Source organism: Prinia subflava, chromosome 5 (genome assembly GCF_021018805.1).
Source record: "Prinia subflava isolate CZ2003 ecotype Zambia chromosome 5, Cam_Psub_1.2, whole genome shotgun sequence".
Taxonomy (NCBI): Eukaryota; Metazoa; Chordata; class Aves; order Passeriformes; family Cisticolidae; genus Prinia; species Prinia subflava.
This window is the reverse complement of record NC_086251.1, coordinates 5,661,128-5,677,055: the sequence shown is the minus strand read 5'-3', so window position 1 is coordinate 5,677,055 and position 15,928 is coordinate 5,661,128. Positions and strand designations below refer to the sequence as shown.

Sequence of the window (15,928 nt, the reverse complement as noted above, 5' to 3'; positions counted from 1 at the left end):
CTGTGAAGAGGGAATAGTTTGTGTTCTCTGCTTGTAACCAAAGTCTCCCTGACAGCACAAGGGAGGGAGGAAGGGAACCTCCTTCACCTCAGTCCCAGCCCAAGGCCATGGCTCACAACTCATGTTCAGGACAGCTCTGTGAAGTGATTTTGGGAACTCTGCTCCCAAAAGCCAGGGCCAGGTTAAGACTTTCCCCACCTGCACAGCTGCCTGCTCCAATTCCAGCCCAGTGTTGTATAAACCTCATCTTTTTAATAAAAATGTGATAAACCAAATTTCTCAGGATTTCCCCAGTGAATAAGGTTCATTTGTGTGAACATGAGAGGAGAGAGCAAACATGAGAAGTATGCACAAGAGCTCCTGTGGCTGCTGCTGTTACGCTCTGGGTTTGGTCATGACTGTTAATCCCTCTGGTGAGGCTTCTGTCACATCCAGCTCTGACCCTTCTCAAAGGAAGGTTCCCATATCCCAGAACCAGCAAGAACCTCCCTTCCAACAGGGAAGAGCATAGCTCCTAAAACCTCCCTAAAACCCCTGTTCTTTGCAGCCCCTGAGAGATGTCACCTATTCCCTCAAGGAAACCTCTCCCTGCCTCTGAACAAGAGTAGGGCTGAGCCATTCCATGCTGGAGCCTGGTACACCTGCACTGCACCTCAGGTGGGAACCAGGCACAGCTGCAGTGGGAGCCTCCGTGCTCTTCCCAAGGCAGCGAGGCTGTGACAGGATGCTGGCATGCACCCAAGTCCCACCCTGACAAGGAATTGAGGGCGCAGCAGGAAAGCACTTCCCAGGCTGGAAAAATGCTTCTGAGTCAGAGTTTGGAGCAGGCCAGAAGCACCTCCCGCACATTCCAGCACTCCCTACCTGCCCAAGCATCCGGCACGTAGTCCTTGATCTCCAGGAACACGAAGAGGGTGGGCATGGTGAGCGGCATGTTGCTCTCGCTGCGCAGGCACACGTGGTGGTAGCCTGGGGCAGAGACAGAGGGGGCTGAGCTGGCAGCATCCTGCCCCTCCTGTGTCTGCCCCAGCAGCCCAAGGCCCTCTTTACAGGAGGGCATGGTGACTACAGCATGGGAGAAAGCCAAGGCTAGAACGAGATGGATTTGAACGTTCCGCTGCCTGTGGGCACGGAGATTAAGGAGCAAAGTATGCAGCTGTTTGTATTGTCTCCTATGGCTCCCACTGGACAGGTCTCAAGGGCACAAGAGCTGAAGGGATTTCCACTGATTTACCTGGGTGCATTGCAATGATGGGAATGATCCGCTGGCCAATGAACTTCCCTCCTTCTTCCCAAGCCACAATTTTGAGAGACGCCAACTCGGGCATCATGATCTAAGGAAAAAGCAGAGTAAGGCACCAGTGTCCTCACCTCCATCTCTTGATAGCAGCATCCTCCTCCTCCTTCCAACCAAACAATTCCATCTCTTACAGGATGGCACTGCCTATTTCTGTGTCTTGTAATTTAAGGGCACAGTTTATCATAGATTATAGCTGAATGCCCAGAAACTCCACCAAACTCAGGCTTCTCAGCCTGCCCAGGATCACGGGTTACCTAAAGACAAAAACAGGGCAACAAACCCTCCAAACTACTGCTTCCAGGAAGAACACACTGGAGAATGGAATGAACTGGGATGGACAATTCAGCAAACATGGTAACATTGCTAGTAAAGGCTTTTGACTCCTTCCTTCCCTGTATTCTTGTGCCATAAAATGAATTCAAAATTATTCTGCCAGGAGTGAAGCCTCAGAGCAAAAGGAGGACATTTCAGCCAAGTAGGCTGAAAATATCTGTAGCTTCATACTGTGCCTGACAGATGAATTGTATAATGTGTACTTGACTTAACTTCCCTGTGCCCTGCAGCTGGATTGGTGATCACTGAATTCCTGAGGAGAGACAGGGCAGCTTTCCATGTTCTGGCACAACTGAAAACTGGTCCTGTTACTCCTCCAGTTTGGCTGTTTCTCATTGACAGTTCAACCACAGAAATTCAGCTCCTTTCTGGTGCTGGAAGTTTTCCAAACTGATCAGTCTGCAGAGGGCATCACAGAGGGGAGACTTTGGATGCCTGTTAGTTCCAGCACCATTCTCAGCTACCTCTTGTCTGTTCTGGGAAATATTGATGCAGAGTTGTTTTGGATATTGTCTTTTGGATCTTACCTGGGAGTGTCAAAAGCCAGGCCTGAGGTCTCCAGAGGGGAGTCCCTTCTGCTGGCACCAACATCTCTCCCAAGAGGCCATCAGGAGCTTTAAGGATTCTGTCTGAATTACTGAATTATCATCTGAACAATTATCAGATGTTCTCACCTTTTCAAAAACAAAAGCCTCCTCTTTCCACACAGGGTTAATGGAGTTGGCCGTGGAGGTCAGTTTGGTTCTGTGTTTGCGTTTGGCGTCCCTTGGCAGCCCAAGGAGCTCCACTTCCACATAGGTCTTCACGCTGCGGTCCGAGAGGAACTGACCAGAGAGTACCTGTGAGCAACACAACCAGAGCTAGCAACTGTTGGGAAGAATGAAACACAGGGACCCACCCACCCTTGCACCCCAAAGTCACCCTCCCACCCCAAAACAGCTTTGCTGCTCTAGCTCTTCTTTTACCTCCACCCCTATTTCTTGCTTCAGCACTTCCTCCCTCCCCAGTAGCACAGCCTTGGCTGCCTCTGCACGACAGATGCTCATTTTCCATTTTCATGTGATTATGATTAATTTAAAATAGCAACAAGCCTGGGGGTTGCCACAGTAACGCTTTTCCCCGGACTCCACGGGTTCACATGGCACTGAGAGTCCCCTGGGTGACACGGAGCGGGGTGCCCAGGCTGTACTTGCCGTGACACAGACAGTGGTGGCCACCAGCCCGTCGATGCGGTCCACGGAGAAGGGGTCAAACTGCTTGTCAGGGCGCCGCAGGAACTCGTGCTTGAGCAGGTACCCACACTGCCCATTGAACTCAAACAGGGCCATGTTCTGCTGCATGGGCACATCTGAGGGCAGAGCAGCAGTGACACAGGGCTGGGGGGACAGGCAGCCTGTGCGCCACGAGGGAGCTGAAAGCTGCCGGAAGCTTCCAGCCCCTGCCAGCCCACAGCTCGTAAAGCCATCTTGAAAACTAATTAAGCTTCTCAGCATCCTACAGGGAAAAATATTACAGCAGCTGTAGAAAGGAAGGGAAGTGGTTTGCTTGCGCTTGCACCTTAAGTCATGGGCAGAACTAAATTAAAATCTGCTTTAAGGAGCACTCTGCTATTTTGGGGTGGGAGTAAGTAGCTGCCTAAGCCCCTCTGCTCCTTCCCCTTTCATTTTGGGCCCCTCCTGAGTCCATCTTCTGTCTGACACTTCTGAGGACACTGCCTGGTAGTTGCTGCACCTGCCTGCACTGTCATCCTCTTCAGAACCAACCTTGCACTCACTCCCTTTTGTGTCCTATGCTCTATACATAACACAGCCCTCTGAGGAAGGAAGAGGGGTAAGGTACATCTTCCTCTCATGGCTTTTCTTTCCTTCCTGTGCTGGTTGTGCAGCAAGGAAAGGCCCTTCCTCCCTGGTCAGGTCAAATCCTGGAAATAATGGCACAGACCGGTTAGTGCTGTGGCCAGGTGGAGCTCTGTGTCTGCCTTGTAGAGGCAGCAACCTGGGGGATGGGAGCTACAGGTGCCCTCATGGATGTGATCCGGTGTGACATCGTGGAACAGGACAGCCAGGGACAGTGCCTGGCCACAGGGTGACAGCAGTCCACGTGTGTGCATGTGTGTGTGCCAGGTCTGTGCTGGGCACGGAAGAGTGATGTGGTCTGTGGGAGATCAAATCAGAGGAGAACAGCACTGTGGGAAAAGGCACATGGAATAATGACCAGGGAAGTGGCAGAAAAGGAAGAGATGGGGACCAGGAGCACCCAGGGACCAGCAGCAACCGACCTCACCCGCTGAGAGGCCGGAGCACACCCCGACACTCACCCATGGTCTGGAAGTTGAGTGCCACCATCTGACAGCCGACATTCCAGAACATCTGGGGCTGGTAATTGGAGGAGTCCATGCGGGTGCCTTTGGGGTAAATGCGGCTCATCTGCCACTTGTTGTACCTACAGGCTCTATAGGAAACAAGCAGGGAGCGCTCCTCCTGTGCCCTGGGCCAGCCCACATATTCCCACTGTAAAAACTGCTGGAGCTCTGCTGCCAAATGCTCAGAGACTTCCAGACAAGACCCCAGAGAGGCTCAGGCTCCTTGTCCATACACTTTTCACTTAAGGACAAGCATCTGGCAGCCTTGACATTGGCTACAGCAGGATGCATCCTGCCAAGAATCTCCCTCACAGTCCAAGCACCCAACGGCGCTGGAAAAGGGCTGCCAAAAGGATACTCTACAAACTGCATGGGGAACTTGCTCAGTAGATCACAAGCCTTCATCTCGGTGAAGGAAGAGATGACGTAACTCCGGTTCTTCTCTGCAAACAGGAGATTGCATTTAGGAGCAGGGCACGCCCAGTCCCCGTCCCGCATGCGGCACTGACGGAGCCAGGAAGCTCTTGGCCCGCCTTCCAAAGGGACTGAGCCTGACTTACTGGCAGAGACCTCGAAGGAGTTGAATTTGATGGGCTGGATGTAGTTAACCAGGCTGGACATCTCCTCGTATGCTGTCACTTCCAGGCCAGCTGTGCCCTGAGCAGAAAGCAATCCAAAAGGGAACAGATGAAGAGGCCTTCCCTGGAGATGGAGCAAACTGCACAGGGGCCTCCCAGTCAGAGTCACAGAGCTCTGGTGGCTGCCCTGACCAGAGTGCTCCAGTTTCTCTGGCTTCCCAGTCCTACAGCTCCATGTTGGGCAGGGGCACAGGATCTCCAGGCAGCTGGGCAAAAATCGAATGAAGGCACATGGAGAGTTTCCAGGGAGGATGTACAAAGCTCAGGACCTCTTTGACCCCTCAGAACAGAGTCTGGGACAAATTGTGGTTATTGTTTTTCCTCCTTTCCAAAGGGTACCAGGGAGATGAAAATGGGAAATGGGAATGGGAATGCTAATCTTCTCCCTCCCCTTTCAGCAGCAGCAGCACTTTCAGTAACAACTTCTCAGACCAAGGCTAAGCCTCTCCAACACCCCCAAGGCAAACAGTTATCTCCAAATCAGGCAGAGTCAGCAGGAACTCCTCTGCCACATTCTTTATGCTTGCAACAAAATTTCTCTTCTTCAGTTTCTCCTGCAAAGTCTTGTAGTGTGGGGGATGGAAAGCCCCGACAGGTTCATTCCCCTTTGCACTTAGGGTTCATCTCTGTTCAATAGGATGAGGCCTCAGAGAAAAATGGAAGCCAGCAAAAATCCAAACAGAAAAGGAAAAGAACTAACAGTGACAGTACCTCATCTGACTGCATCTTTTTGATTTCCTCTTCATCCAGGTTTCTGAGCTGTTCATCCTCTTCCTCTGGCTCCTCTTCAGCCACATCACCTGCCCAGACTAAGCACACACCTCATCAGTGGTATGGATGAGGAGGACACAGACAGGACCCTGCAGGCTGCTGGCAGTGGGGGGCTCTGCCAAACATCTCCAAGTAATGCTGGAACACTGAGGGGAAGAATCCTACAATTTTATTGGCCAAATCCAAATATGAACTGGTCCACTGAGGACCAGCACACCCAAGAGACCAAACCATTCCTGCTGCAGGCTCCCCTCACACCCAGGAGTGACAATCACTGGGCTGTTTTGTGGATAATAAATGCCCATTTCCAGGTGTTCTGCAGTGGTGCTCACCTTGTCCTCACATGCTCTTACCATGACAGGGACTGTTCTACTACAGGGGCCCTGAGCCCAAGAGGTGACAGGAAGGGAGGAGAGCGGGTCTGAAGGTTTCATGAACCTCCAAGACCCTCATGGTGAAGAACTAGACTGTGGTGAATTTGTGAATTGGTGAATTGTGGTGAGTTCATCAGAGAGCTGCAAGCAGTAACAAATTCCCCTTCCCTCAACCCAGAAGTCAGAGTGTATCAGTGCATCACTCAGGGAATGACGGGCAGGTTGTAAATGATCATCTCTTTTGGTTCAAAGTGTTCAAAGTATTCTGAAGATTTAATTTATCTTCCAATTTTCTGCTGCTGCTTGGAATAACTGATTCAATGACTAGTGCTGTCTCGCCCCAAGCTCGTATTGTGTGATTTAGAAGGCTTTGCCCATCAGTTTTGTTAGCCCCCCTTCCCTTCAGACATACCAGTATCTTCAGCATCCACAGAGGCTGGCTGCTCAGTGGTTTCTGGTTCCATGTTCTTCCCTTTCTTCAAAGAGCTCTGCCTCTTCCCAGATATAGATTGGTTCTTTTTGTTCTTAATCAAGATTTTCCTTAAGAGATCCTTAGGACTTGGCAGAGGAACTCCTGGCTTCAGCTGCAACAGATAAACTCCATCACAGAATTCAAACACTCGCCTCTCCTGTCCCCCTGGCCGATTGCCAGTGCACAGACATCTCTCACCCACTACACTACTAATTTCCTCCATCTGCCAGCATATCCCACTAGATTAATGCAGATTTTTCCTGAGATTTCACCTGTGGTTTCAGACCAGCATTTTGCATCTCTCAGGCTCTGCCGTGCTGCCTACCCATCCCGCTAAAAAAACACCTACATGGCCTGAAGGCATCCGCATACCTCTGCCTTCCCATTCCACCTACTTCTCTCATTATATCCCAGATCCTCAGTCCCTCATCAGTACTCAGGCCAGATTTAAACACTGCCTGCAGCAGATTTAAAAAAGATCCCAGAGGAGGTGGCTCAAGACAAGGACATGTGACAGATTGCAGACAGCAAAGGCCTGTTAATAGCTCAGCTGATCTCTTGAACTGTTTCCCCCTCATCCCTCTGTTCCTATTGCCTGGACATGGGGCTGGACAATGGGCAGCTGCTGCTGGCTCACTGCGTCTTCCCCGCTCTTCTTTGGGTCTCAGTGCTTTCAAACAGTGCTTGGGCCAGGTGCTTCAGCTGTCTTTTCTCTGTGCACCCCAAGGACCTGCCTCGAGCCCTGCAGAACACAATCCTGCTCAGGTGTTTAAAACCACTGAGATGTTTAAAACCCTGTCCCCTGGCAGGACAGGTGTGGCACCAAAGGTGTCACTGGGCCCACAGAAATACCTGTTGTACAGGTAAGATGAAGATGGAGGTCAGGCAAACAGGGAGCTTCCCTCAGTTATTCCAAGCACGTGACACTGACCTGCCCACCTATGTCTGTAAGGAAATATTTCCAGGCTAGAGGCAGGACCAGGCCTTTGCTCCTGCTTCCAAGTGCTGGCAGACAGAGCTGGACCAGTGCCATGCACAGAACATACCTGGTACCCTCGGTACATCCTGGCCACCCAGAGCCCCTCAGGTGACAGAGTGCTAAACAAGAAACCCTGTGTGACAGAGCCTTCCACCCATGCCTATGAAAACCAGGATCCACGTCCATGGCATTGTGTCTGTTGTGGCACCTCCCAGCACCAGGAGAGACCAAGTTTTGCAGAAGGACCTCCCCAGCGGCCTCCTGCCCCAGCCCCCTCATACCGGGTATTTCTCCAGTGGCTCTGTCAGCAGCATGTCTCCAAAAATGGTTCGGCAGTACTCGGCCATCTTCGCCTGCTGCTTGGGCCTAAGAGAGATCAGACAGGAGGGAAGAGGGAAGCAAATGCTCAAATCCTGAGTTTGGCAGGAACAAAAGATTGAGATCCATGTCCTCTACCCAGAAAACCATCTCAGCTATGCAGATGTTAAGGTTCCATTCCCAAGCCAACTCCCATGTTCATACTCTGCAACCCCACAGTAAAAGGCTGCACCACGGTGATCCCCCCACTCTGCAGGTTAAGTCTCCTCCTTCAGCTCTGCCCCACCTTCAGGTGCTTCAGAAACCTCAGTTAATGCTTCCCTTCAGCTCAGCACTCCCTTAAACCCAGCAGCCCTTGCCTGTGTGTCTTCTGCTCCGGACACAGCAGGCATTTAATTCTCCCACTCCCCAAATACTCACGAGTCCACATGGTTCTCGAAAGACAGGATCACGGGGTATGGAGATGTTTTGAAAGCACTTTCTGCAATGGCCTCAATGGCATCCTGAAGAAGAGGCCACAGTCAGAGAGCAGCTCAGCACAGACACAGACAGACACACAGCTGACCTCCCACCAAATGGACTCCAGAACTGTCTCTCAGGAGCTCCTTTCCAAGTCACTAAACTTCTCCCAGTAAGAAGGTGAGAAGTGTCATCTTTTTCACAGCTGCCCAGATTTCCAGCTCCAGAGGATCCACACGGAGCTGAACTCAACAGCTTGCACCAAAATGAAGCTGCACAGGTCAGTGTACACACCACTGCACGTGAGAGCATCTGGCCAGAGGGACAAACTCCTGTCTAAGTACCTTGAACTGGCACAGAAAGGTGTGTGCAACACCAGATTAAACCACTGCAAACTCTAATCCATACTTACCTCTGAACCTGCCCAATTTTCTATCATTTCTACTGCTTATAAAATCCTTTTGCCTAGCAGCAGAGAGAGCTGGAGTGTTCAGTCACCAGCTGTGCTGACATTTCAAATGCAAATACCATGGAAACCTTCTCAGCATTAATGATGTAAGAAAAAATAATAATATCTTCCCCAAGCCCCTGTTAAACTGTCACAAACTTTCCACTATTTTCCTTTCTGGTCCTACTAATTGGTAAAGAAGTGCCATTTGCTCCTTTGCAATTACAGTGCCCTGATCATCCCAAATCCTGGATCAGCCATGACCTCAGCACGGAGGGAGGCTGCCACAGCTGCTCCTCCATGGACCACTGAGAGTCTGTCACAGCAGCCTCAAGGCTCTGAGGAGAAGCCTCAGACAATGCTACTAAGGGGCCATAGGAACTGTAGTGGAAGGAAGGTGTTATGTAAAACCAAAACCCAGCACAGGCTGTGTTAGCAGGTTATAATTTCCTTGAGGAATGGTCCCAGGCTTTAGCAGAACTCTGCAATTACAGCAGCTACAAATGGCATTATTTCTGCTCTATCTGCAGTGAACTGCTGTGCAAAAAGCAGCAGTGATACCACAGGGCTTTGGAAATTACTGAGTCCGAGGATGACAATACCTCTGACCTTAAGGACTGCTTTGTTTTGTTGTGTCTTTCCCCCGTCATGCATAAATATTTTAGTAGTCATGAAGTGCGGGAATTGGGGGGAGGATACAGAAGAAAAATAAAGAGCTGGGAAAAAACATCTAAAGCACCTGTACCTGTTGGCAGAAGCTGTGTAAAGAAGTGCAGGAAAAAAGTCAGTGTGATGCCTTTATTTGTAACTTGCAAGCTGTGGATAAATGCCCTGTACTGCCTGGCTTTGTGCTGTGCTTCTGAAGCCTGGGAGCTGAATCCTCAGGGAAGCCAGCTGCTCCACAAAACACATTCCAACACTCAGGTCATGAGGAAGGAATTGAACCCTCTTCTTCCAAAAGCCTCCACTTGAGGCTGTCAGCCATAGAAACCTGCTGCAGACCAGAAGATAAACTCATTTTAACTGTGTGTTTTCTAAAACCCTGTTTGCTCCTCCGATGTGCTGCTGTCTATAAATCCAACAGCCTCATGCCGTGTTCTGTGCATCCCTCCTGTGATTCAGCCCTGTGTACACACACCTCTGCGCAGCCATCTCTCCAGGGCTTCTGCCTGACTTCCCACATTTCCCTCATCCATCCACCCATGTTCATCCAGCTGTCAACCTCTCTGTGACTCCTTCCATTCCAAAAACATACAAATTCCAACCTAGTGCTTTATCCGTTCACTTCTCCTTCTACCCACACATTCATTCGCTTGTCACCTCGCCATCAATCTTTTCCTCTCAAACATCTTTGTCCTCAGCCACCTGGCTCCCTCAGCAATCGGTGTAAAGGCAGGCAGGGGAAAGCATCCACGGAGAAGGTTCTTCCCTACCTTGAAGAGGATCTCAGTTGTCATGGTGAAGCCGTGGGTGATGATGGGCTCCTCGTCCGGGGGTCGGCCTTTCCAGCAGTCCAGCTCCACGCAGCGGCAGCCGGCCAGCAGCGTCTGCCGGTACATTTCGGGAGAGGACGTCCCGGAAAACTGCCCCGCTGCAGGAGAGAGGCTCAGCGTTAGCTATTCCCACGGGACAGCTCCTGCACACACAGGGTCAAAGGGAACCTCTGCCAGCCTTCAGCAGGTGGATTCAGCAGAGTGACAAGGTGTTTGCAGTGGCAGGGCAACACTGCTTCATGTCACACAGCGTTCAGAGTCAGCCCAGCCCTCCACACCCGCAGGGCACACACATCAGCCCGGCTGACTGTCCCTCCCCTGCCGTACCTGTCAGGTAGGTGTTGTGGGAGGAATTGATGTAGTAGTGCGAGAGCGGCTGGGTCATGTCCTGGTACAGCATCAGCTTGTCCAGCACTATCAGGTTGTTCTCAGGGCCACAGAGGAACCAGACCATCCCCTCCGGAGACAACTGCCCTGCATGGCACACAGAGCTGTTAATGAGCGGTGAATTGCCAGATAGAACGGCTCTGGCTATGGCACTTCTTTGGAAGTGGAAAGAGTTGTGGGAACCAGACTGACTGCTCCCCTGGGTGGCAGGATGGCAGAGGGCAAGAGATCTTCTGCTCTCTCATCCCATCTACACAGCAGGTGCTGTGGGCTGAGCAAGACTCACCTCTCTGGATGTTGAAGCCGCAGGGCTCATACTTCTCTATCAGGCTCTGCACCTGCTCGGGTTTGGCCGGCGGGAAGAGGATGTCGTTGAGGCGGGGGTCACGCTGTTTCTTGTTGATGAACTTTGCCAGGTGCTCTTTGGTCATGTAGGGCTTTGCTTTTAGATGGCTGCAGGGAGAGAATCACAGAGGGGCAGAGGTGAGAGGGATTTACCTGAGACATCTTTTCACATCAGAGAGGTTGATCCTCCCTCTGGGCCCATTTATTTCGAGGTCCTGTAGCACAGTGAGGTCTCATCCATTTTATTCAGGCTGTGAGTAAAGGCATTAATTCACCTGGGATCCTGCCCTTCTAAGGCTTAAGGCCAGACAAACCACACAACATTAAATCCCTTCCTTCCTCTCTATCTTTTGCCACAAGAGACCAAGTTCTGGGCTGTGGCTTGAGGGAAACTTACTGTGAGGTAAATATCTCATCAATCTCGGGTCTTGGACACAGATTCATGAGGAACGTCTTGTACACCGGCTCGGGAAAGTCCTCGGGGTTGATGGCATCATTCTGAGAATGCAATGAAGATGTGTCAGGACCACAAAGCTGTGACAGCTCTGACCTGTCATGAACACCTACAGCTCATCACTTGGCTGTGACAGCCCCAGTACGTGAGTGGAACATCTGGCAGGGTGCTGCTGTCCCTTGTGCCACATAGTGCAAGTGCTGGAGTCTCAAGTGTCACTGGAGGACAGTAAGAATTGATGCAGCAGGCCAGAGTGAAGGCCTGGCAGTGGGAGGGTAAGGTGAGCAACTACAAGCACCTCAGCTGATGGTTCTTCAGAGTCAAGGGCATCCCAGTCAGGGCAGGGAAAAAGATCCTTCTCAAGCTCCTGAGACTTCTGCATACCCAGAGAAACCCTTACCTTGCCATTTGGCAGATGACAAGCACTTAATGCTTCTTCCACCCTCTTCTTGTCTGCAGGGAACATCTGAAAAATACTGACCAGACAGGCAAACAAACATCACCATGGAGCAGGAGAGAGGTCAAGGGGCTGGAGCTGCAGGTAGTGCAGGACACTCCAAATGCACAGCAAGGGAGAAGACAGCTGTAGGCAGGAACCAGCAAAGACAGGCAGTGTTTGTCTGAGGGACTGAGGGACCAAGTGTGATAAACCTACACATGATTTTTTGACTGCTGAGTTAGAGAAGCTGTTCTGTATTTCTGCTGTGGCCTCTGTAAGAGCTTTGTCACTCAAAATCTCTCTCCTGTCCTTTTCTGCCCCTCTCGGAGGTGCTTCCTGTGGTACTGTGGAGAAGTAACAACAACTGACCTTTCCCTCCTTTTAGAACATCCCTGTCAACAGCACCATGAGCTCCTCCACAGATAAATCCAGCCTCAGTTCTGTTAGGCTCCTGGAATCACAGGTGACAAAAACAGGGAAACAAGGAGTGCCCTGTGCTGCCAGGTGGGAGTGCCTGGGCTGGAGCAGCTCATGCAAACCCTGTCCTTTGCAAGGCAAAACTGCAGCAGCCTTGGTATGATTCCAAAGGGATTTACATATTTAAAGAAAGGCAAATGCTCGAGGAATTTTCAGAATTTTCAGGAGTTCTGAAAACTTTACATTTACCTGCACCCGAGGCAGATACTGAGTATTTTTATAAACCTTGTTATTACTCTGGACTATTTCATGGTCTGCATTTTTACCATTCTGCAAGAAATGGGCACTGAGGAGAGGTACATCCTGTATCAGATTTTTTTTTCTAGCTTGTTTCAGAGGAATAAGCTCTGCAGCAACGCTACCTTGCTTGCATTTTAAAGATTAATTCAAAGCACTCTTCCTAGTGTGTTATTCATTACAGACCTACACATTTTTAACAGCCCTTTGATGAATATTCTGGTTTCTGACAATGACATTCTGCTGGTTGGTGGTTTAGAAAGCAAATAACAAAAGATGTTTAGTGTTGAATAAAGATCACCCTCCAGGAGCCCATTGAGTCAGCACAGCCCTAATCCAGCACAGCTCTGCCTTACAACACACCCTGGGGCCTGTGTTTATTTGGGGTGATTGGTGCTCACCTCTTGTGATACTGTAACACAGCCCAGACCCAGAGCAGAGTGGTTCAGCACTTCCCAAACGCACTGTCTGCAGCTCCTTATTCTTAAAACAAAAGGTAATTTATGGACCCAAAAGGGAATTCAACATGGCAGTGCTGCCTTTTGTCATTCTACTAGGATCCACAGGACCTGCCCTGGAGCGAGCTTGCCCGGGAAGACACTGAATGGCACAAAATCACTTCCAGATTCGTGCCACATAGTGCAGGGGAGAAGGGACAGGCTGGGCTTTGCTTCCATTCTAATGGGAGCCCTACCTGGTGCACAAGGCCAAGCTGGGGACAGGGAAGGACAAATCTTTTCTGCTCCTAAAGCACTGATACGAGCCCAGAGGCTGTTTCCTTCTCATGCGCATCCAGAGCAAAGGCCGAGGGATGGAGTAAGTGGGGAAGGACTGGAGTAGTCAGGGGGAGAAAGGAGACAAGAACAGCAAGGGAGCCCTGCTGCAGGTGAGCTGGGGAGTCCAGCAATGAGCTCTCCAAACAGAGAACTCCTTACAGGAAAAGGAAACCATCCCACACCTCGTCCACCTTTCAGCTCAGGTTTGCAAAATAATCTGTGATCAGAACTTTACCAAAGTTGCTTTGTTGTGTTGATTTTTTTTCTTAGCAACAACCAAGAAGTGACATCTGTGGCTATTTAAGCCATTTCTTGCTGCAGTTGAAGGCCACAAAGTCTCCTTTCCAGACTCAAATGATGCGCCACCTAAGTGCAGCAGGAGAACTTCCATGGCCTGGACACAGAGGGAAAGTTCTGCGTCTCTTAGGTGCAGGAAGAGTGGGCAGCTGAAGCACTGAGAAACCTCTCACCAGCTCCTCTGCCTGTGGTATGACTGAACATGCAATGGAACAAATATCCACACTCACTTCCGGACAGGAATCTTTCCGTCTTCATTCAGTTGCAACTTCAGCTTCACTAGACTGTGAAAAAAAAGCCCAGACAAGATCACAAAAACACATTTGTACAATCTTAGGAGATCCTACTAAGTGAGAAGAAAGGAAAAACATGCAATTGGGAAAACAATCTAACAATGAACTGAAAATCGGGGTCCTACAGACCATCCGCTTAACCTTGGAATGACCCAAGCCTTGGTCTGTAGGCTGCAGAGGGACCTGGATGCTTAAAGCCTTTTTTTTCCTTTTTTTTTCTTCTTTTTTTTCCAGTACTGTCAGAAAGAGCAGGACATGGATGTTTCAAAGAAAAAGGTTTCTCAGAGAGGACTTACATTTTCTCGAGGAAGGTGGAGCGGGGAGCGTTGTACGTGAGGGGATTCCTGGCAATGGCCATGATATCCTCAGCCCAGTCCTGGAACAAACAGGGCAGAGGCAGGTGGGCACTACTGAACCACTCCAAGAAGTACACAGCAAACAGGGAAAGGGTACAGAATCCTAGAATGGTTGGGGTTGGAAGGGACCTTATAGCCCATCCAGTCCCACATCCTTCCATGGGCAGGGGCACCTTTCACTAGCCCAGGCTGCTCCAAGCCCCGTCCAACCCAACATTGAACGCTTCCAGGGATGGAACAGCCACAGCTTCTCTGGGCAACCTGTGCCAAGGCCCCTGCACGCTCACAGGGAAGAAATCCTTCTCACATCCAATCAAAATCTACCTCTTCCAGTTTAAAACTGTTACCCCTTACCCTGTCTGAGAGCTCTGGGCTTTACTCTATCACCTTTCTCCTGCCTATGAACACTAGGAGCTGAAACTTCTCCACTTCTCATGTGCCCAATCATCAATAAAAAACACAAGAAAGACAACAAGGACCAGTCTTGTGCTGGTCCTTCTCCAAGCAGGGCAGAAGCTTCTAGAACTGTGGATACCACACCTGACTGGAACATAAACCTGCTTGTTTATAACCTTGTCAGCAATGCTGAAAGGGCTCAGTAATGCTGTCTCCCCCTCTCCTTTCTTGCTCCCCACTGAATGCCTCAGTCCTCAGTGGTTCCCAGTACTTCCATGACCTCAGGCCCTGATACCTTGCAAATATTCTCCTTGTAGGACACAAAGTTATGGAAAGTGAGGTCAACCATGTCAGGGCCAGATACAATTGTCAGGCTCTTCAGCAGGAAGGTGCTGTAAGGGTGATCCAAGTTAAAAACCTCTCGGAGCTTCAGGGACTGCAAAAGAAACAGAACAGATGGGAGTAACTCGAGAATGAGGGAAAACTACCCAAAAACCCCAGACCTCAATACACACATTGGCCCAAATTCACAGAATGCATCTCAAGGGTTGCAAAATTGCTTAGTGCAATCTTCCTTTCCTTGGCTTTCCTTACTTTTTATCTTTATTCTGGAGTCTGCATTACTGGATCCTCCATGGGACAAACCACCATAACTAACATCCCTGCACAAGTCTGAAAAAGTCAAAGCTGCTCGTAAAGAAATTTCTTCTGAAACTTCAGGCTGGACTTGCAGTCAAGCAGGGCAGGGTTTGGCCTGCTTGTGCCAGAGCTGTGTAACCAGTTCATTTTATCAAAACACACACAGACTAAATACACTAAAAGTGTATTAGTGTGACACCCGTACATGTAACCTCCCTCCAGAACAAAGATTTTTTTGGGACCCCCTGTGACCCCAGAGTTGGATTCTTCTCCTCCAAGCTCCATTTTCTGCTGTTGTCAGTTGCTAGAAGTGTTTTTTTTCCATAGCCATTCCAGTGCCCTACAGCAGTGGCTCACCAGAGACTTGTTTTGCTAAGTGTAAGGCTCATCCCTTTAGAGGTACTTGGATTGCAGCACCATATGAAAGTATTTAAAGAATCCTTTAAATTATTCAGCATTTTCTGCATTCCTATGTATGGTGTCACTAAGCCAAGGTATCCAAGGTATCCCAGAGTTTTACTGATGGTGCTATTTATAATGGGAAGATAAAATTTCCATTCCTAGAATAAAGCACAGCAATCCATTATCTGAAGTGCAGGACAAATCCCTGTCCAAGCACCTGCTCTTCTAGAAACAGGGCAAAATCCACCATCTGGGACTGTGAGAGCAGGTCAGACTTGGAAGTTAAACTGGAGCTGGAATCTGAGCACACCTTCAGGTTTCCATCTGTACCACATCACACACACACAGCTGTATACACATTGTATAAGGAACTGCAGAATATTTTTTACTTCAATTTCCCCAGTTTCTGGAGCATTTGTAATTTTGACACATCTGTAGCAAACGGGCATCTTTAAGAAAACAGGAAGGGCTGGATTTAACTCA

General features: G+C 49.8%; 1 protein-coding gene across 3 annotated transcripts in view; it reads right to left on the bottom strand.

Annotated features, from left to right (window-relative positions):
* Positions 1-15,928, bottom strand: part of PLCB2 (phospholipase C beta 2) — a 37,647-nt gene that overhangs the window by 10,028 nt on the left and 11,691 nt on the right. For all 3 annotated transcript variants that reach the window (XR_010080463.1, XM_063397766.1, XM_063397767.1), the window contains exons 4-22: positions 14,700-14,840; positions 13,949-14,028; positions 13,590-13,643; positions 11,534-11,609; positions 11,077-11,177; positions 10,621-10,787; positions 10,275-10,421; positions 9,888-10,045; positions 7,968-8,050; positions 7,511-7,595; positions 6,191-6,362; positions 5,345-5,442; positions 4,556-4,652; positions 4,354-4,438; positions 3,951-4,075; positions 2,827-2,981; positions 2,308-2,472; positions 1,235-1,334; positions 865-969 (exon numbers count right to left, since the gene is read on the bottom strand). Coding sequence is in view for 2 of the 3 variants with exons in the window: in XM_063397766.1 (XP_063253836.1) it covers positions 865-969; positions 1,235-1,334; positions 2,308-2,472; positions 2,827-2,981; positions 3,951-4,075; positions 4,354-4,438; positions 4,556-4,652; positions 5,345-5,442; positions 6,191-6,362; positions 7,511-7,595; positions 7,968-8,050; positions 9,888-10,045; positions 10,275-10,421; positions 10,621-10,787; positions 11,077-11,177; positions 11,534-11,609; positions 13,590-13,643; positions 13,949-14,028; positions 14,700-14,840 (2,194 nt within the window). In the remaining variant the exon portion in view is untranslated. The remainder of the gene's footprint in view (positions 1-864; positions 970-1,234; positions 1,335-2,307; positions 2,473-2,826; positions 2,982-3,950; positions 4,076-4,353; positions 4,439-4,555; positions 4,653-5,344; positions 5,443-6,190; positions 6,363-7,510; positions 7,596-7,967; positions 8,051-9,887; positions 10,046-10,274; positions 10,422-10,620; positions 10,788-11,076; positions 11,178-11,533; positions 11,610-13,589; positions 13,644-13,948; positions 14,029-14,699; positions 14,841-15,928) is intronic.